General features: G+C 40.7%; 1 protein-coding gene across 2 annotated transcripts in view; it reads right to left on the bottom strand.

Annotated features, from left to right (window-relative positions):
• The window catches only part of Sox6 (SRY-box transcription factor 6), a 485,425-nt gene that overhangs the window by 322,503 nt on the left and 140,461 nt on the right, over nt 1-22,461 (bottom strand). For both annotated transcript variants that reach the window (XM_008853528.2, XM_008853529.2), the window contains exon 2: nt 20,586-20,826. In XM_008853528.2, the coding sequence (XP_008851750.1) occupies nt 20,586-20,822 (237 nt within the window). In that variant the 5' untranslated portion in view covers nt 20,823-20,826. The remainder of the gene's footprint in view (nt 1-20,585; nt 20,827-22,461) is intronic.

The following is a 22,461-nucleotide window of genomic DNA, read 5'->3' on the forward strand; positions in this document are numbered from 1 at the left end:
TAGGAAGTCTCATGAGTTATGATTTTTTTACAAATAAGAAGAAAGGAGATGACGCCCCTCCTCTGAGTCTTTCAAAAATAGTCACTGGTCACATGAACATCACAGAAAGCATAACATGAGGGGCCCTGGGTAAGTACTGATGCATTCAGGAAATTTACAAAGAATTTTCTCTCTCAGTCCCTACTCTCATGGCTCCACAAAAACTAATAGTAAAGAATTTTTCAAAATACCCTTTGAAAGGATTCCAGTCTTGCCAGGGATGGTGGCGCATGCCTTTAATCCCAGCACTCGAGAGGCAGAGGCAGGCGGATCTCTGCGAGTTCAAAGCCAGCCTGGTCTACATAGTGAGTCCCAGGACAGCTGGGGCTACAGGGAGACCCTGTCTCAACGAGACCAAAAAAAAAAAAAAAAAAAAATGATTCTAGTCCCAACACAAAGACTACAGCAACGTGAATTCATATTGTCTAAAGCACATTTCAGGGAAAGTCAATTAAGCACCTTGCATAAAATGCATGCCAATGCTGAGAAAGTATAGAGCAGTGCAAAAAGAGTGTCCTTAGTTCCAGAAGAGAAAAACAATTTTCACAAATCAAGAACTCTACTGAAAACGTTTCCTAGTGGCTGAAGGGACAGAGAAGTAAATACTTTAAAACACAAGATATTTTTTAAATTGCTCAAATTTTCCAGGATTGTTACCCGCACTGATTACTGAGTAGCAGTTCACAGAGAAATTTAAACTGAAGCACTCCCATGGTCCTGAGACCATCAGAATGACTCCAGTCTGCATCCGGGCATCTCATCGCCTCCCTTAGAATATTCTGTACCCTCTTTGACGGAATGCACCTTCCTGCGTTTCATCCTTAACGCCCTCCATAGGCCTCATAAATCTGCTGCTCCCCAAACTACATACCTCAACTCAGTTTTCCTCAGTGATCATAATGCTTATGTAATACAGGAAAACAAAAGGTATTTTATAGACAGCTACCTTGAAGGAATAGAAAAGAATCACTTAAGAGACTGTGTGGCCTTCTTGAGGATCTTCAAGAGCCCCTACCTTGCCGCCTCCCTGTACAAACCCAGAAACCGTCTCACCTTCTATCCTTTCATTTCTACACAGGGAGGATGTCAAATAATACTTTACAGTAAATGTAATCATTTTAAACAAAATCCTTATATGAGCTAAAATCTAGACCCTTATTACTGGGGTTTAAATATATGTAACCCCTCCAAAAGCCATTTGTTGAACCTAGGACCTAATGTTACAGTATGAAAAGGGGAGGCCTCGATGAGGTGATAACTGATGGGATCAGAGCCCTCATGGATGGAATTTGTGACCCAAAAAGGGCTGGGAGCAAGTTAGCTAGGTTCATTGGGCCCTTCTTCCCTTCAACATATAAGGACATTATCAACTGGCTCCCTCCCTCCAGAGGGTACAGCAATGGGTACCATTTTCAAAGTCAAACAAAGGTCTCACCAGACAGAAACTCTCAGTGCCATGATCTCGAGATAAATCAACTTTTAAGAAGGAAAGATAGGCCAGGCGTGGTGGCGCACGCCTTTAATACCAGCACTCGGGAGGCAGAGACAGGCAGATCTCTGTGAGTTCAAGGCCAGCCTGGTCTACATAGCGAATTCCAGGCCAGCTAGGGCTACAGGAAGACCATGTCTCAAAAAAAAAAAAATTATTTTGCCTCATAGTTTCAGGCATTTTAGTTCATGGCCTATGAGCCCCAATGTTTTGGGCCTGTGGTGGCCCATGATGAAAACATGTTGAGGGAAAAGCCTGACCCAGAAGAGAGAGGTGGGGGGGGGGGCTGGTAAGGACTGAGAGAGAGAAATCCAGTGCCTCCCCTTTAAGTGCACAACCCTTCTAACCTAAAATCTCGCACTGGGTCCCACTCACTAAGGTTCTATCACCTCCCAACACCTCCCAGTATCACCCAAGCTGGAGACACTCTAGTCTCTACATGTCTCTAAAATAAACCATTGAACACTTAATACCAATTTACAAATCTTCATTTTCAGTGGGAAGAAACTATCACTCAGCAAGGGTGTTTCCACCATGTCACACAGGCAGAACTGCCAGAGCAAATATCTAAATGCAGGTTTTCTTACTCCAAATCTAATGTTCTTTCTATACCACGTCCCTATAAAAATTCTCTTCTCAAAAGTGAAAGATGACGTAATTCCAAACAAACCTACCTTGTGAATATTTTTGTTCTCTTACATTTCCAGAAAGGAGATTTACCTGCTTTTGAGGTTGGAATTTAGTCTGTTGTTAGTACAATCGAAGAATGAGCAAGAAGACCAGGTCGTATCTACTTACTGTATGACACACCATTCCGAAGCAAAGTACACACAATGATCATCCTTTGTCATCCTTAATGGTTCCTGTGACTCAGACATTTAGGAGCATCTAAACTGAATGGTTTTATCTCAAAGTCCCTCAAGAGGGTGCTGTTAAATGTGCGGGAGGGTCGGGTCACGTCAGGCTTCTTTACTCGGGTGCGATGCCTGACCTGAGAACACTTCAAGAGCCAAAGGCTGGTGTGCCTGTGATTTCATGGACATATTCTTCTATGTAACGTGACTTCTTCACATGGTCTCTTCTCTAACGTGCTTAATTTCTTACGTGGTGGCTCAGGAAAATCAGATGAAGCTACTGTCGCTCTTGAAACACAGCTTAGGAAGCCACACTGCTTTCTATTCAATGGTAAATCAGCGAGGCTTGCCCACAGTGCAGAGGATGGAGGGTGGGCTCCACCTTTTCATAAGATAGTTAAAATTAGATCTTCAAATAGTGCCGTGGGAAATGAATCACTTAAAAAGCATTTAGTATAGTGTTTCCCATTAACTATCCATTACCTCTTGTTATTGAACTCAAATATCCTTTTTCCAATTGTACATTGTTTCAATTTTCAAATTTAGAAAGACTGTCCTGATAACCACTGGCACTATTTTTAGGTTGGTATTGGGACTCCTTCACCTGAGTGAAATAATGACCCAACCACATTACTCCCTCTGTTGACAACTGTTGCCAACATTGATCCCAAACTAGATCCACTAAGTACTGGTTCCTCCCAAAGCCCCAGAAACCTTAGCATTTGAAATTAGATTTTTGTACATTTTTCATTAAATTTTTCTGTATTTCACACAGAACATCTTAATTAATCTTAATCATCATTACCCCCTTTCCCATTGGCACCCTCCTATAGTTCCCCCCTACCACCACTGTAATTCACATAGTCTGTCATTTGAGTTAAGATCTATCATGCCAAGTTAGTGTCCCCAGACATCCCTCAGTGCAAGTCCATCCACTGGGGTCTAGTCAACCTATCTAGAGTACCTCCCTTTAAGATGATGAGTTGATCAACTGCCAATAATTCTTTGGCTAAGATTGGTGCCTGCTGCCCATTTCCACAGTTCTATGCAGAGGTTTTCTCCACTTGAACCTGCATGGTTCTTGTGCATGTTGACACCATTGCTGTAAGTTCATATGAGAAAGATCCCAAGAGCTTGTAGGGCTGTATTTCCATAAGGTCGTGTACCTCCTTCCTGGTTCTCCAATATTTCTGCCCTCTCTTCCACAATGGTCCCTGAGGCCTGGGTGGATGGTGTTTAATATAAGAGTCCTGTCCATGGACCTGCATTCTGCAGACTCTTACTCTCCACACTTTGGCCATTTGTGACCGTTTGTGTTCTTGGCCCCCTGCTGCATGAGGGAGCTTCATTGATGCACAGACACTTATTTTGTGCTTTGACCAGTTGTGGAACTCTATAATAGTCTCCATCTGTTGCAAAAAGAAGCTTCTTGATGAGTGGTGACTGGGGTACTTGCCTGAAAATGTAAGGATACATATTTTGCACATGGTAAGAAATCACATTTGTCTAGGGATATGACAACCTTTAGGTTTTCTCTAAGGTCTAAGACCTCTCCAGCCATGTGAATTTGGCTATGTTTACAGTACCACACATGAGTTTCCTCCTGTGGAGTGGGCTTTAAGTCCAATTAGGTAGCCGTTGATTACCCCCAAAATAAAAGTGCACCCATGTCGTTTGCTGTGCCAGTCATTGATGTGGTTATTAGGCCTCAAAGTGCTCTCCAAAGCTCGGAGAGCTAGTCGTCAGGGGAGGTGACTTCCAGGTCAGTTCTAGCTCCATCGCTCCAAATCCTGTGTCTGAAGTATGTCCTGCCTTCAGCAATAGGGCCTTACCTTCAAGTTCTAGGAGGCAATCAAGGGCTGTGACAACAGCCTGTGTAATTTTGGGAGTCTCTTGGACTACCCTGGCTAAAAACTCATAGGAAGGTTTCTCCTGTCTGGCACTGTTTCTTCTTATGTGGTCTTCAGCTATACTCACAGACTCATAGGGATATCATGTGTGTAATTTGTCAATAGGTTTTTGGATTAATATGATTTCCTCTGGCTTTTTATACTAGCTAGGCATTATTTATCTCTCTTCTCTCTCTCCCCCTGTCTAGCCCTCCCTCCTCACCTTCCCCCTTCAAAGCATCTTCATTTTCCCCATTTCTCCCCTGATAATACCAGTATCCTATGGTCCTACCTCTCTTGAGTTCCTTCTTCCCATTTATCGCCATAGTCCCTTGTATAACCCTCCTTTCTCCCTCCCATTTAAATACCCCCATTTTACCCATTTCTTCCTTAGTAACCCATGTCCTACTGTTCTTCTCTCTCACGATCCTTCTTTCCCTTTACCTCCCTGGTTCCCTTCCATTTTCCTGGTTCCTGCAGTTACATCAGGATATATACTCACATATAAGGATTTTGGTGCTAGGATCTATAAATGAGGGAGAACATGCTTTGTTTTTCTGAGGCTGTATTACTTCACTTAGTATAACAGTTTCTAGTTCCATCCATTTACCTGCAAATTTCATCATTTCATCTTTCTTTACTGCTGAGTAGAACTCTATTGTGTAAATGTACCACATTTTCATTATCCACTCATCAGTTGAGGGACACTTGGGTTGCTTCCATCTCTTACCTATTGTGAAAAGAGCAGCAACAAACATGGATGTACAAGTGTCTCTGTAATAGGATAAGTCCTTCGGGTATATGCCAAGGAGTGGTATAACCAGGTCACATGGTAGGTTCATTTTTAGTTTTTTTAAGAGTTCTTCACACTGCTTTCCACAGAGGTTGTATGAGCTTGCAATCCCACCAGCAGCGAATGAGTGTTCCCCTTTCTCCATATCCTCTCCAGCATTTGGTATCATTTGTTCTCTTGATCTTAACCAGTCTGCTTGGGCTAAGATGAAATCTTAAGGTAGTCTTAATTTGCATTTCCCTAATTACTAACACTGGTGAATACTTCTTAAAGTGTTTCTTAGCTATCTTTGTTTCTTCTTTTGAGAACTCTCTGGTCAGATCCTTAGTCTATCTTCTAATTGAGTCACTTGCTTTCTTGATTCTTTGTTTTTTTTAGTTCTTTATATATTCTGCATGTTAAACCTCTGTCAGATGTGTCACTGGTGAAGACTTTCTCCCACTCTGTGGATTTTTCTCTCCACTTCCTTGGTTGTTTCTTTTGCTGTACTGAAGCTTTTTAGTTTAATGAAGTCCAATCTGTTGATTGTTGACCTTAATTCCTGAGCAATTGATGTCTGATTTAGAAAATCCTGTCCTACACCTATATCTTGTAAGTTACTGCCAATGTTTTCTTCTAACAGTTTCAGAGTTTCAGTTTCACATTGAGGTCTTTGATCCATTTGGAGTTGACTTATGTGCAGGGTGAAAGATAAGGATCTAGTTTCATTCTTCTACAGGTGGAGATCCAGTTTTGCCAGCACCATTTGTTGAAGATGCTGTCTTTCCTCCAGTGACTGTTCTTGGCCCCTCTGTCAAATATCAGCTAGCTGAAATTGGGTGTACTCATGTTTGGGTCTTCAATTGTGTTCTGTTGATCTATGTGTTTATTTTTGTGATAGTACCATGATGTTTTTATGACTATAGCTCTGTAATATAGTTTGAGATCTGGTTTGGTAGTCCTCCTAGCATTGCTCCTTATGCTCAGGGTTGCTTTGGGTATCCCGGGTCTTTTGTGCTTCCACATGAATTTTAGGATTTCTTTTTCTAATTCTGTGAAGTATGTAATGGGGATTTTGATTGGCATCGCATTGAATCTATATATTGCTTTTGGTAGGATGTCATTTTCACAGTATTAATTCTTCCAACCCATGAACATGGGTGGTCCTTCCATCTCCTGGTGTCTTTCTTGATCACTTTCTATAATTATTTAAAATTTTCCTTGTAGAGGTCTCTGATGTCTTTGGTCAGGTTTATCTCCAGGAGTGTTATCAATGACCATTTATCCCATGTGCACACGGACTATCTCCACACTCTCCAAGAGCAGTTACACTGCTACTGCTCTGAGTCAGCAGGGCTGCCAGCCACACCTAGCAGAGGAATGTGGATGACCATTCACACCACAAGCAAAGGAGAGAAATAGACTACATTCAAAAGTCAAATGTGATGTCAGGAACCGGGAGCTGAGTGGAAACCCGTATGCAGGTGGAAGTCACTGCAGTTAAGAGAAAGGCCCAGGAAATGGTCTAGGTCATCGGACGAATCAACCTTGTCACTTGCTGCCCAGTCTCTCTGTAAGGACAAAAGTACCAGCCTCTCGTCCCTTACCCTGAGCTCATGAGCAATGCTGAATTAGCATACTCATTCTCGATGCACTGTTCTTTGTCAATTTGGTGTGTGTTTCTATTTTTCTTTTTAGTCTTTTTACAATTATTTGTTTATTATTTTATCTGTATTAACATTTTGCCTGCATGTATGTAAGTATACCTGCAAGTAGGTATGTATACCTGCAAACCTGCAAAGGCCAGAAGAAGGCATTGGATCCCCCTGGAACTCTAGTTTGAGATAGTTGTTAGCCAGAATGTGGGTGTTGGGAACTGAACCCAGACTCTCTGCAAGAACAGATAACACTTTTAACCAGTGAGCCATCTCTCCAGCCCTTCTTTTGTCTTTGAGACATGGTCTCATGCATCCCACAGTTCACTATGTAGCTGAAGATGACCTTGAACTCCAGATGCTCTTGCCTCCACCTCTTGAGTGCTGGGATTACAGATGTGCATCACCATGCCTGGTTTATGCAATTAAGGACCCTAAGGCTTCATTTGGATGCTAGGTAAGCACTCTACCAACTGAGCTACACTAAGCCCCAGGCTTTCATTTTAGTTGTAGTTTTTCCAGTCATAGCTTTCTCCTCACTCCAGTGCACCATCCCTAAAGATAAGGTTTGTTGAGATAGAAAATCATAAACTGTTCTTGAATTTTGATACCATTCATTTCCTTAGACCATACCTGAAATCATTCAAAGACAGCCCAACATATTCAATACGGCACTGTCTTCATGGGATGACATGGTCCCCTGCAATGTGCATTCTCCCTCACTAAAATCAGTAATAAACTCGACATTCAACTACAGTGTATTCTTGGTATTCTTTGACAGGAGAAAAATAAGAAATGCAATGCTTATAAAGAAGTTAAATTAATTAAAAGCTGTGCTTTCTTTGACAACCCAAAGCAAACATGTCAGGAGACTGATCTTCTCTGCAGCATACGGGGCTCCGACCATGAACTCAAACTGCTTTATAGACATTCCATCTATGTATCTGAAGTTCCAATGGATTTGCTCAGTTGTATTCTGTAAGCTACATATATCTGTATAGTTAAAATACACTCAATGACATTATATGCTCAGCACATGTGCACCATAGTTTATGGTCCCCACTTTAAAATGTCCTTTTGATGATCCAAAACTACCTGCTAATTGTCCTGTGAAAGAGGCAGACACTATCTCATTTACTTGCCTACTGTCAGAAAAGCTTTATCTGATCTAGGTTCCAAGACTGTCTTGCTAACAAAGGAAACTTAACCTCTTTAATATGTTGAAGACTAAATGTCTAATACAGGTTCTTTCTTAAAATGTATGTTTTCCTCTAGGAAAACCGCTGTGTTAGAGATGCTCACATGAGTGAAAATACCAGGTTAGATTCTAACTGCCAGAGATGATTTGTGATAAAGTTATGATTTGATCTAATACCAAAGCAAAATATATTCCTTTCCTTTTTTATTAAAACTAATATTTGTTGGTACGTATTAAATATGCACACCATGTCAAAGCTGGCATGACACTGCTGGAAAGACGGCTCAGTGGGTAAAAGGCTCTTGCTGCACAACCCTGGCACCTGAGTTTGGTCCCCAAAACTCAAGTTCAAAAGACAGATCCAAGTCCACAAAACTATCCCCTCACCTTCGCACATGGTGTGGTACATGTGCCCACACATGTCATGCACATATACGCATAATAATAATAAACAATGATTTTTAAGTTGGTGTAACATTATGCCACACATCTTCATTACTACACCGCTAAATGACAGTAAATGGATATATAAGAAAATATATTTCCTAAAATGTCAGCCTTGTAAAGTCTAATAAGAAAAAGCTTCTGTATTAAAATGTTATTTAGGGGCTGGAGAGATGGCTCAGTGGTTCTGTGAAGGTGCGGCAGGGTGCTGGCAACGGCAGACAGCCCGAACCAGTAACTGTGTGGCCTGTCTGCAAACACCTCCATTCACACAGAATTCACCACCTACCAAAGCAGTCTGCTTCATCTTTGGAGGGTTGATTAAAAAAAAAAAAAAATTTGATTTCAACCTACAGATCTATCCCCCTGGGAACATCCACAGTTGCTCTTTCAGTACAAACACACAGCTATAGCTTCGCACCTTTGTGTCTTATTTTTCCCAGACTATGGAAAACATCTCAGTTCCCTAGTCTCTTCTTTATAAAGTCTGTAACGAAGTGTGGTGGCACATGCCTTCAATCCCACACTCAGGAGGCAGAGGCAGATATATCTGTAAGTTTGAGGCCAGCCTGGTTTACATAATGAGACCCTGTCTCAAATAAATAAATAATAAAAAATAAAGATACAGTTCAACCATTCTGATCAGTCCTTTCTAAGTATGTGTCAACTACTTTTCTCTCTCCTAAAGAGTAGTGGACTTCAACATGCTCATTACTGAACAAGGATTTAGGCATGCTATCAGTAGTCCCTTAGAGATACCATGTTTAAAGTTCTAACGCCAAGAAGAGGCAGCCTCCTAGATGACAATAATATCAAGGTCCAGCTCTCGGCTACATGCCTACCAGCTCAGGCAGTCACACTCATCTGGAAATGCACTGAGTGACATTATCCATGATGTTCAGTTGAACAATGCCATCCAGGCTGAACTGGATAAAATAATTTTAACTTTGTAACAAAGAAAGTTAGAGGTGGCAAGAGACTTGGCTATTACAGCTCAAATCTTTCCTTTCAGAGATGAGAAACTGAAGTCAGGAATTGAAGAGTGACTTTCTTAAGGCCACATGGCAAATTAGCTTAGCTATAAGCACCGGCTTTCTATGAGGCAACAACCTTTCTTTTGACATGTTCCCTCCAAGTCACCCCAGGGAAAAAAGTTTCACCGGACAGAAAGAATTCTTTTTTAACAATCTGAGCTACTGGGATTCGGGAGCATGATTATGTGGAAGTTGGAGATGTTGGACAAGTTCAAGTTCTTCTTTGTGTTTTCAAGCAAACGGACCCCTTCTACCCTACCACTGTGATCTATGTGTGCTTAGAAAAGGCCACATTTCCTTTCAGGACTTTGATGGGTTTCAGAGTATTGCATTCAATGTACTCTCAATACACCGGCAATGGAAATAAATTAGAGTTAAATTATAATGAAAGCAAAAGTTTACAAAATAATTTCCAATCATTTTGTTAAATAAGGTTTTCCATTTTCTAGGGTGCTAATGAAATATAAAGAAGATAAATGAAATGCATAAATATTCATTTCTAATTTCAACTGATTGTAAAATTTTATTAGTGAAGGTTTGTAATTTATACTGTGGATCTAAGAATGTAGTTTACACAAAGGTATATTATTGAACTCAATTTGCATCACCTAGAAAAATAATGCCTAGGGGTCATGGGAATGTAGTAGTATGAAAATAATATTTAAAAGGTTAATATTATACAAAATAAATATGTCATCTCATTGAAGGCTGTATTAACATAAGGAATAACAGTTTGGAGTTGTTCTTTTAAAAGGTTACACTTTTCTTGGAAGCAAGGAAAACTTTTTATTGCAAAGGATAATCAAACAGTGGGATGATTTGCATATTACGGTAATTAAGACACATTCACTGGAGGCTTGTTCAATGAGATTAGATGTGTTTGTGGGGAACAGGGTGAGGTCTCTCCTGCTTGAGGTAGGAGGTTTGCATGATCACCAGAGGCAACCCTTTCAGTCTCACCTCTGAGCAGTGCAAGTCGGATTCCTTGTGTTCAAACTGCCTTTGTGGAAAGCACCTCTCTCCCAGTCAAAGACAGAGCTCAAGGAATGCAAATGCAACTCTGGCTTGGCCTCCTGAGGGGCAAGCTGTCACCTCAGTCCTTCCCATCTCTTTCCCCTGCACTACAAGGACCTGGAGAGTCCTCTTGTGCTATCAGTACTTCAAAGTGGTCACATGAATCACACACGACATACCTACTTTCTGCAGCACGTTGCTTAGAAGCATTACAAAACTGTGCCGATTGCATTATTTCATCATCGTTTCATTGTGGCAATGTAAAAAGGTCAAGCAATAAGTGAAGGCATGAAGAATTCTGTGGAAGAGCGCATACACCCATCCAAACCACCTGTAGACTTAGAACATGCTTGTGGAACTCCTCTTTACCCAGAAAATGCCTAGTATCTTGGAGTCATCTTCCACTGATTAGCAATGACCAGTTTTGACAAAAGGCTTATTTAAAAAATAAAAGTCTCCTACATTCAAATGGCATCTTAATCCACCAGAGAAAATAAAAGCTGAGAACAGTCCTCCTTCAACTGTTTGTGCTCTGCCAGATCATGCTGGAGTTTCTACTGGTAACAGGTCTCACTTTAAACAATCATCACAGAGCAATGTTCCTTTATCTAGAGATGCTATGGCCCCCAAGCTTTCCCTAGAGAGAAGGCCAGAAAAATTGGGAGGAGCATCAGCACTGTGAGATACACCAGTGGCATTAGGGAGGAAAAAATTCATGAGACCTAAAAATACCACACACAAGATGGAAGAAAATTAGGGAAATATGGCTGTATCTAAAAAACACAATACTCATAAACACGAAGGCATGCTGTAGATTATGAGTCAATGCCAGCGATGGAGTTCACAAAGAGCTTCAACTTCCAATCGGTGCTCTGCCAACCTCAGCCACTGGATTCACACATCCTGAGATATTAAAAATAAGCATGGCATATCCCAACTCCTTGAAGAAATTCTGTATACGCAATTTTATTACACTGTGAGAAAAAGGATACTAGGGTCTGGTTTTTCTTTGAACTGTCAACATAGAGGAGAAATACAAGTCTTTGCATGGATGTAGCAAAATACTGGGGTTTATATTTTGGCAGGTGCTCAATATGCAGCCACATAACCACATGTTAATCACTGGCGTGTGCAATCAGCATACATACCTGATTCCTTCATGCCCGAAGGGAGGTCACCTGTTTCAGAGCACTATAATGTCCACACCGATGATAAAGATTTGGATATTATGCTAGGTAAGAAGAAATATTTTTCCCAAAAGTGCCTTTAGGAAGATGTATTATGTCACTAACAAGGACATCTTTAGGAAGATGTATTATGTCACTAACAAGGACAAATGAGAACAAAGCACTTATTTCCATAAGCACCAAACTGTTTCTAAGAAATACCAGTTATCATCCTTTTCTTTTGACTAAACAGTCTAAACCTGAGGTATGCTTTGAGAAACGTTTGTAAGGTATGCTTTGAGAAACGCACTAGATGATCGATGTGTGAAGTACTACGTACCACTTTTCTAGTTCACCACCCACGGGGAGTTCTGACAAATTCCATGCAATAAAATGTGGTTTTGCTTCATAGTTCAAATTGTGAATATTTGTCATTAAATTTTTGAGACAGATTTAAAAGAAGACAGTACTGTGTGCTAATTCTAAACTTATGGGGAAAAAAGGAAATCTTCCTAGATCGTATTATTCAGTGATGTCTGAGCTATGGCTAAACATCTTCCTTAACAAATACCTAGGTTTTAACTTTACTTAAATTGAATGAATTTACAAAATTTGAAAACAAGAATAGTAGTAATCACATTTCTCAAGAAACCTAAATCTTGCTCATTTGTGGAATTTTTTTCCAGGTGCGTCATAGATCAGGTAGCACAAAAGATAAACATCAGCCTCACCTCAGGCATCGGGACTATAAACTAGTCAGTGCCAAGTAGCAGGTGACCTACACTTTCTAAATTACAGACCCAATAAAAGTACAGAAATTCACTTAATTTGGGTCGTGCCTACTATCTCAAACTACTAAATCTCTCATACACATACACACACAAAACTGGCAAAAACTCAAGTTTCTTAAATTTCAAAAGGAAGCAAGACAAGAAATCTAAAGCCTGTCACAACAGAAAGCACGGCTGGAGATGGAATCCCCAGTGAGAATTCCTGACTATGTTGTCCCACAAGGACAACAGCCCCGTTCCCAGAAACGGTACAAAGTCCACACCAGAAATTTTATGACTCCAAGTGAACTAAATAACACACTCCAGAGCTGATCAGCAACTTCACTGAACTGAAAGCAAGAGAGGCAGAGAGCAGCCATTGTTTGCAAGCAAGGAAGCCTTGTTCCGGGCAGCTCTTTATTCGGTGGCCCGGTAGGGCTATTATTGTCTTCTTTCAAACACGACAAAGGGCATTATTCACATCTCCTATTGATGCAGTGGAAACTTATTTTTAAGCTTTTCTAAAGGATAAAAATCACCATCTAAATCTTGCTTATTTCTGGATTTTTGTTGTTGTTTCATAAATTGGTGAGTACCGCGAAAGATGAACACGGCCTCACCCAGGGCACAAAAACTTTAAGCAGTCAGTACCGGATGAACTACACTTTCTAAATTAGTCCCAGGAAAAGTAAGGAAATTAACTTCATTTGAGTCTTTGAAATAAGGAGTTCAGACACTTTGGGCTGAGGGTCCAGTATAGTTCTTACTACTTACCTAGACGAGGAGTTAAAAGCCAGATGTAGATAACATTTTCACTTAAAATAAATATCACTGCAATTATGCACATAAGTGCGCCAGGGCATCGTGCACACGCCCTGCTTAAAATCTTACTGTTACACTGCATATTTCTCAGGAAAGACCGTTTGTGAGCTGGGGAGATTTGGCTCAGTAGAGGAAGTACTTTCCTACTTTCAAACCCCGCAAGCAGAGTTTGAGTCCCAAGCACCCACATAAAAGCCAGGTGGCAAGAAGGCGTTTAGGAGTCAAAGACAGAACTTAAAGGACAAGCTGGCTAGCCAGACTAGCCAAGTTGACAAGCTCTGGGTTCAATAAGAGACACTGCCTCAGTAAATAAAATGTGAAGCAATCAAGGAAGATAACCACTATCAACCTCTAGCCTTCATACATGTGTACATACACCCACACACGTGCACTCACACACATGATGCTCACATACATGCAAATATGCAAGCACAAATACATACCACATGTACAGACTGCCTCGCCTCACCCGCATTTCTTAGGCACCCCTGCACTACTGCAGTAATTTCCTAGCCTGTGCCCCTCCTTCTGGGGTGGCCTCTGTGGCCCATTCTCTATACAGTAGGCAATGTAGTCTGTTACAAAGCTAAATGAAGCTATTATTAGTCTCCTGCTTAAAATTTTCCAATGGCGTCTTCTTACACCTGAAATAAAGTTCAAATACTTTTCACTAGAGCCTCTGAGACCTCACAATATCTATTATCGGCTGGCCTCCTTCATTGTATTCTCTACCACTCTCTCCTCTCCAGCCAGTCTGCTGTGCGCTGTCATTCAAACACACCGATCAAGACTCTTGTAGTTACTCTGAAGACACAAAACCTACTTTAGCTATAGGACCTCGAGAAATCACTAACTGACCAGGAAATGCTCTCCCTGCTGGCTAGCCTGCACGGTGCCCATAGGGGCTACGCAGGCTGCTGGGGGATAAAAGCCATCAGTGGTCTTACCCAGCACTCCACCCTGCTTGCTACACTACCAACATGCAGGGCAGGATGTGCCCGCTAATGCAATAGTAGCATGATAGCAATGCGGATAATCAATCACTTTCTGACTAGATTGGAGATCTGGTCCAGAAGAGGCATTTCACTTTTGGTACTATAAATCTGAACAAAAGCCCATGAATGGGGAGGTCAAAGTCATAGTGGGGAACCTAGTCTAGTTTCACTAAGTGGTCATGTTGACAAACCATCTTCTTAATATCCATGCTTATACGCATAGCCTTATGCTGCTTCCAGCCTTGGTCGGAGAAGCTTCTCTCTGTGGTGGGCAGTGGTCAATGCAGAGACTCAACTGTTCAAGGTGCTGAGAATAGTGACTATGAATGCTCAGCCATGGTGGGGTCATCTGTACCAACCTCCCCTACATCCACAGCTCAGGGAACATCAAGAAGGGTGGGCGGAAAGAACGCCAGAGGATGGCGAGGAGAGCTGTGCCATGCAGTGCTGTCTCCTGGCCCTGACTTGGCTGATGCACACATCGGCTCACAGTAGTTGTGGCTACCTGCACACAATCAAGGCAGCCAAACTTTTGACAGAGATGGGGGAGGGGCTCATGAGGCTAGCAAAGGGGCTACCGACAGTTGATGGAGCTGAGGGAGGGTCACTTTTCTTTGAGGATGTGGCCAATGGTAGATTGCCCAAGTCCCCAGTGGATAGCCCCATATCCACTCGCACATGGTTTAGCACTAATTGGACTCAGAGGTTATTAATGATAATAGTAATAATAATAACAATAATAATAAAAGAGGTCATTGTGGGATTCCCAACCTTAACTGATACATCTAAAATGTGACCTCTACACCTAAGGCTTAGGGAACATTGTGGAAGCAGAGGCAGAAAGACTGTAAGAGCCAGAGAGGGCCAGGAAGCCAGCTGCTAGAAAGTGTTCTCCAAACAGGACAGGGAAGCTGTGCTCAGGAAACCTCCACCACATGGCCGCCTACGCAAGGCCTACATAAGAACACCACCAGTTGACAGGCCGATGTAGACAGGGGAAATTTCAAACAGTCCCAACCCTAGATGGAAATCAGTTTTCTGATTATGTAACAATAATAATTAAAGACAAGGTCATAAAATTGAGAGGGAGGAGGTGGGGCATGGGAGGAGGGAAGGAGGGCACGGTAGAAATGATGTAAATATAGTACTCATGTATGAACTTCTCAAAAAGAAAAAAAGCAAAACCTTTTTTTTATAAAGTCAGGAAATTCGGAGAAAGCTGGGTTGGTGGGTCACAGGGGCGGTTAAAGGGAGATAGTGGTGGGGGTAGATAAAATCAAAATATTTTCCATACATGCATTAAATTTTCAAAGAATAAAACTTTTTTAATCCAAAGATGTAAAAAATTAAAATAATAATAAATTTAAGGAAGATTTTTGTACTTATCATACTTGGCTGGATATCTACACCCAAATCTCTCCCCAGCTGACTTATTATTATGACACTCGGACTTCAGCTCACATGATTCCTTTTCAAATAGATCCCCCTTCTGCTTAGTCATCTCTATCATATTTTCTCACTGTCTTCTCCATTGTCTGAGACTGTCATGCTCTCTGAGACTTCTTACTATGTAAGTGTCATTCAAACAGGAATGATATTCACAAAGTGGTCTTTGTGCCTGAAACTTCAGAGTCACTCCAAACTCTGGTAACAGTGATGGCAACAACACCTCTTTAAATTATACTCTAAAGCAAAATTAAACATAATAGAAGAAAGACTTAAAACAGCATGCGCATCTCAACTCATTTGACACAAGTGGCTACATATAAATGTAATCCTTACCCAAAAGTCTATGTAATTTGCAGTCAAGTTTACTAATAATACCTAGGTTCATGTGTCCTTTCTACACTTGAAACTTTAATGGAAAATAATTAAATTTTAAAATATTAAAATAGCATACAGGTTCCTGCATGGTGTCACAAAAATAATCTTCTATGCTAATAACATCAAAAAGAATGGTGACCTGTACTTTTTTTTTTGGTCTTTTTGAGACAGGGTCTCCCTGTAGCCCCAGCTGTCCTGGAACTCACTATGTAGACCAGGCTGGCCTTGAACTCACAGAGATCTGCCTGTCTCTGCCTCCCTAGTACTGGGATTAAAGGCGTGTACCACCACGCCCGGCCTTGTACATTTTATCAAGAAGAAATTATGTGCATTTATTTCTTATGACTCCAAATTCTCATTTCAATGGACAACGTCAGTGTTTCCATGCCAAAAGGATCTCGCTCCCCTGGTTCCATGATGAAAACTGTAGTGGTTATACACAGAGGAGAAGGAATTCTTGTATACCTAATGTCTCAACCATAAAAAAATAATGCTACCAATTAATACAGCACCTCGAATCTTAACTTGGACATTTTGTTATCTGTAATATAATTTCTGTTTAAAAAAATCTGTCTAAAAGCCAGGTGTGGTGGTGCACACCTTTAGTCCCAGCACTTCGGAGGCAGAAGCAGGCAGATCTCTGTGAGATGGAAGCTTAGCCTGGTCTACAGAGTGAGTTCCAGGCTAGCTGCAGCTATAAGAAGTCCTTGACTCAAACTTCCCTCTAAAACAAATCTTAGTTTTTATAGTGCATTGGTCTATGAACTCACATCTCTAAAATTTTTACTCTACTGAGCTCAGATCAATACAAATTCATTTTCTTATTAGAAAAGTGTGGTGTCTCATTTTGTTAGCGTTCCAAGTTCTAACATGTGGAGTTTTGGTTTTCTAGTTAGGAAGTAGGGACTGGGAGACCTCGCTTTCCCTCTAAGAAAAGCCTCCTCTGGGGTCTTGATATTAAAATAAAAAAAGTTAAAAAAAAAAAAAAAACCCTTCTGAACTTAGGAGATAAGACACTTCTGGGCTTGTTTCTAACTGTTTGGAGGACAAGGACCTTCAGAGAAAATAAAGAGCATTAGACACTGAAGGGGTGTTGATAAAAGTTGTGCTGCTGTTTTCATACTTATTTTTAAATTTTATGTCTCCACAGTGTTTATGGGATTTGGTTAATCATAAGAAAACTGAAGAAACAAGGTCCATTGGGGGGAACTGCAGACATCAGGCCATTTCATCACAGTTCTTCTGGTCCTCATATTTAATGAGGTAAAATGCTTAATAAATTTTACATTAGTTATGGTCTGCACACACACACACACACACACACACACACACACATCACAGGTTTTCAGGTCTTGTAGAAACCTACATTTTTTTCCATTGTTTTTCTTTACAATAAAGACAAGTAGCTTGGTGGCCTGCCCCTGCAGCCTGGGTCATCAGAGGTCTGAAGTTCCATGACTGACTCTCTCTAGTGAAGAGGGAACACAAAGGGAATTTCCACATGCAGCTGCGATTTCCCATTTGTTAAATTCTTTTATCGCACCGTATAAGTCCACAGCTGGGGAATGCCATAGAGCGGGAGTTAAAACAAAATATTTTGGCTTCCCAACATTTGGAATACACAAAGGCTCCAACAGCAAGCAAAGCATGAAGTTTGAAAACACTTTGAGATAACGATTTCTTTCACACTAGTATGCAACATGTTTGTATCTTTAAACTGTTTTATGCTATTGTAAATCATTAATACTTGTTTCTGACAAATTTTAGATCATAAAAGTTTCATACTAACTTGGCACTTGGCAAAAACCAAAAATTTTAGGAAAACTAAGTAAAGTATCTCTGAAGAAGCAGAATCTGAACTGTGTTATTTCTTCGTCTATCCATATATTTTCTATACCCGCTATTTTTATTTGGTCATGACTATCTGTGGCATAAAAGCAAACCTGTATCTTGACCCAATCCCCTCTCTGTCCCTGCTGTGTCTGCACCAATCCAAGTCACTGTGATTGTCTGAAGTAGAAATCCCGGTGGTTCTGCCCCTTTCATTCCTGCTTCCCAACATCTTCTCGCTGTACCACAGTCGGAATTATCTGCGTGAAATGTCCTTTAGTCCTGCGAAGGCCTCTCCCACTGCACTCAGATCAAATCTCACTCTACAATGCTATCTCCAAGGTCCTGTAGGACACAGCCCCTGTCTCTGTTCCCAACCTCATCTGAGCATCCTTGCTCATTAGCCTCTGCACACAAAGACCCCTTTTTTCCTTAAATTATGTTATGGTTTTCCCACCTCAGACATTCCACACAGGCTGCTCCTCTGAGGATTTGCTCTCACCCTGCCCTGACAACTTTCTATCATCTGCAGCCCAGAGAGAGCATTCCTCGCCATCTACTCAAAGCTAGACTTGCCTTACTGTGTTTTCAAACAACATTCTGATCTCCACAGCCCATGTCACAGCCTTAGTTATATACATATTTGCATGTGTATTTATTTAACTTCTATCCCCTGTCCATGAACACAAACTCCAGGAAGGCGTGAATTACATCTGGTCCACCATAATACAGCCACAGCTAATAGAATGCTTGGCACCCAGAGGGCGCTCAATAAATATTTGTTTGGATAAAAACCAAGCAGAGACCCATTATCCTGGCAATAAGCAAGAAGCAGTGGCTGGATATCTCTCTCACCCACACTACCCTGGAGATGTGAGATCAACAACTTGAGTTCAATCAGAAAAATGGACTTTAGTCTTGCACATTGTACCTCTTCCTTTCCCTTTCTCCAGGAAAAAAATCTTCCAGTACCTCAGACTGTACATTATGGAGTACTCTCAAAATTAAACCAGTGGAGTTTTATTTGTCCATAAAGAAAATGGATCGAACTGAAGGTCATCATGTTAAGTGAAATAAGCCAGGTACCCTAAGGCAACATCTCTCATGTATGGAACCAAAGCTGGGGGAGGGGGGAGGCAGACATCAGTGGAGAGTGAATATAGAATGTATAGGAATGTAGAAGGGGCAAAGGGGAAGAGGAGGGGATCTTAAGAAAGGGATTAGGAAAATATAATAAAAAAACATTATATGCATGTATGGCAACGTCATAATGAAGCTTGCTAATTTGTATAACTAATACGTGCCAATAAAAATACATAAGTAAGTCTTTGGATCATGGGTGAAGCTCAAGTTAGTCAAGACGCCCCATCTGTCTTCTGATCCCTACTTCCCACCCACAGCTCCAGAACACGGGTTTTGTCCGCAGAATTAGCTGAAAAGAAAAGTGCTTTCCTCTGTGAGTAGTTACTCATCTCTACGACAGAGAGCATGAAGCAGGAGTTCAAATATGTGCTCTTGTTCTGTTTTCTTTTTCCTTTTGTTACTTTGTTTTGTTGTTTTGTTTTGTTTTGTTTTGGGACAGCGCCTCCCTCTAGCTCCAGCTGGCCTGGAAGTCACTGTGTACACCAGACTGGCCTCTGTCTCACAGAGATCTGCCTGCCTCTGCCTCCTGAGTGCTAGGACTAAAGGTATGTGCCACCATGCCAGGCCATGGGCTCTTATTAGCAAAAGCACTTTAAATAATACCTTATTTTACCAAGGAATAAAAACTTCTTCACTGTCTATTTAAAATATTTTTCATTAACTTGACATTTTTGGTTACCCAAAAGCTAAGAAATAATATACAAGATTGGAACTTCTAATCTAATAATCTTCTGGTTTCCTCTAGATAATAAAAAATTGAATATTTTTCTTTAAACTGGATTATTAATGCCACTTACCACCGTTTCTGTTTTGGTGATTAGAGGTAGAGTGGGGAAACATGGGAAGGCTAGTACTGTACTGTACCACACTGTGACTCGATGTGCTCTTTCTACTTTCATAGAAAAATGCCTTCAGTCTGATTAAACACTTCCCAGGAGCTTTGCATATCCCCTTGAAATTAATATAGGTGTGTGGGAAAGTATTATAAATCAAGACTTGTCATTAAAAATGACAAATACCTACATTTCCTTATTGAAGACATGGTTACCATGTGACCTCATTCATACAGACATATTTGCTTAATTCAATTTCTTAATATTAATACCCAGCTACACTTCACTTTATTACACGTACTTTGCAACATTACCAAGTTCATCACATTAAATTCAGGAATTCAAATAATAAGATGACTGACCTCTTCCTATTTAAAAAGAGAATCAGTCTGGGAGTGGTGGCATATGCCTTTAATCCCAGCACTGGAGAGGCAGAGACAGGTGGCTCTCTATGGGATGGAGGCCAGCCTGGTCTACATAACAAGTTCCAGACCAGCTGTGGCTACAAGGCGACCCTGTCAATAAATGAATGAATGAATGAATGAATGAATGAATATTAAATAAACCCCCCAAAAATGTTAAATTAAAATTTAAAAAGAATCAATTGTCTTTTTCCAAGAGGACCTAAGAAGGGACATAGCCAAGGTCACAAACCATTCTCAGGTCTTTCCCAGTTACTAGACTAACAGCAGCTGTCCACCTGGTATTTGTTTCTTGGCCTGGCCACATGCCGTGAGCACACCCTAAACGCCTGTATGTGATGAGGACCACAAGCAGGCATGCTTGCAGCAGTCGCCAGACTTCCAGTGCTCACCATTCTTTGCTGAGATGACAGAACGCTGTCCCAGTCAGCATCTTGTTGAATGGTACTGACAAGCGTTGGTAGCTCCTCAGAGTGAGGTTTGTTGTGCATTATGGGGTGCAGAGGCAGGTGGGAGGCCGCATGTTGATCACTGCCCTCTTCCTTTTCTCTTGAGGTCAAATCCTGGGTCATCGTTTCCTCTCCATCAGCTGTACAGGCAAATGGAGAGGTGGCTTGCTTGGAAGACATTCTTCTGCAGAGGAAAGGAAGCACCATGAATTAAGATGACTCTCAACAGCAAAAGAAGCGTCCATCCCTTCTATTTGACTAATTTGGGGGAAAAGAAAAGAAAACCCTTGGAATTCAGAAATATTTACAGTCTGAACCACTCTTGGCCTATCTGTTCCACATTCTCTCTTTGCTTTTCACTCAGTAAACTACTTCCCAGTAATTGCTGCATATTTCTCTCATAATATCCACAAATGAAATCCCCATAGAGTAGATTCCCATGATGTGTGGTATATGTATGTGTATATCTTTCCTCCCAGCTTTCCCAACAAGATTATGAGTGTCTTAAGAGTTACTAGGTTGGTGGTTGCCGATGAAAAGAATGAGTGAGCTGACTATGACCCACTCTGAAGGACGGCTTGAGAGCAAAAAGATCCACCTTTCTCCTACAGTTCTGAGGAATGAAATAAGCCTGTGTGAGGAAATATAAACTGGGTAAGCAATCCATTCTCAGCGTGCTAAGCAAGCCGGCCATTACTTCTTAGCCTACATCGTGCATGATGAATGCCAGGCCTCACACTGCCAGCTAACCTGAAGCCGTTATGAAGACCTTCAAGATTTGTTGTCTATTGTGAATTGATTTTTATGTGATGTATTGTCTTCTAATGTTAGTATTAAAGCAACTTTGCAGCATTCGAGTTGAGTGTCTGAAATAATTATATCCCTACTTTACGTTAGAAAGTCCATATGAGATTCAAAGCATTTACTGTGAAAATAGTAAAATGCCTACAGTGTCTCACATTCGAAAAGCATCAAAAACCACACCCATCTCTCATTCAGGCCTCCACAAATAAAGGGTCATGAGGCTGCGTGAGCAGGTCTTCATTTTGTGCTTTCATACACAATCAGGAATCATGACTATTAGACACAACTTCAAAAGTCTGAGAACATCACCTTATGAAGATGAATTTCTTAGGAAAACAGTTAGCGACAAAACCACTAAAAGTTCACAAAGTATCAGGAAAAAAATCATTTTTCCCTAAAACTTTACATTGTTTTGCATTTATTGCATCTCTGCCTCTAAGACTGCTGTGTGATGAAGGGAAGAAAATCCCCACCTTAACTGCTCTTTAACATTAATTGATTTCGTACCATTTTTTTAAAAATGCACAAATCAGTTCACATAGGAAACCACATGAGCATTTTTCAAATTAGCAAATCATTAACTTGCTAGTACTGTTTCTACAGACAAATAAATACTGATTAAAGGGTCTAGAAATCTGAGATTAACAGTTAAATTTACAAATCTGTCACATGCTTTCATGAATATTGCAGTGAAGGAAATATCAAGTGCAAAGAAAAATAATTAAGTTAATTCCAATTTAAACAGTAGTTTTTATGTAGCAGCCCATGTTTCACATAGGATTTAACAGCTAATGCTAAATTTCTCACAATTAATGAGGGGGCTCAGAGTTAGTATCCTACAGTGAAAAAAAATTAATATAAGATCAGCTAATCTAATTATGCACAGGTCTAAATAAAAGTATTACAGGCTTTTGAAGTGCTTTGAAACATATTAAAATGCTGGTACCTACTTATAATAATCATTCTACAAATAATAAAATTTCATCTATTTAGATGACACTAGAAAACAAAATAG

Source organism: Nannospalax galili, unplaced genomic scaffold (assembly GCF_000622305.1).
Source record: "Nannospalax galili isolate Female #2095 unplaced genomic scaffold, S.galili_v1.0 scaffold44, whole genome shotgun sequence".
Lineage (NCBI taxonomy): Eukaryota > Metazoa > Chordata > Mammalia > Rodentia > Spalacidae > Nannospalax > Nannospalax galili.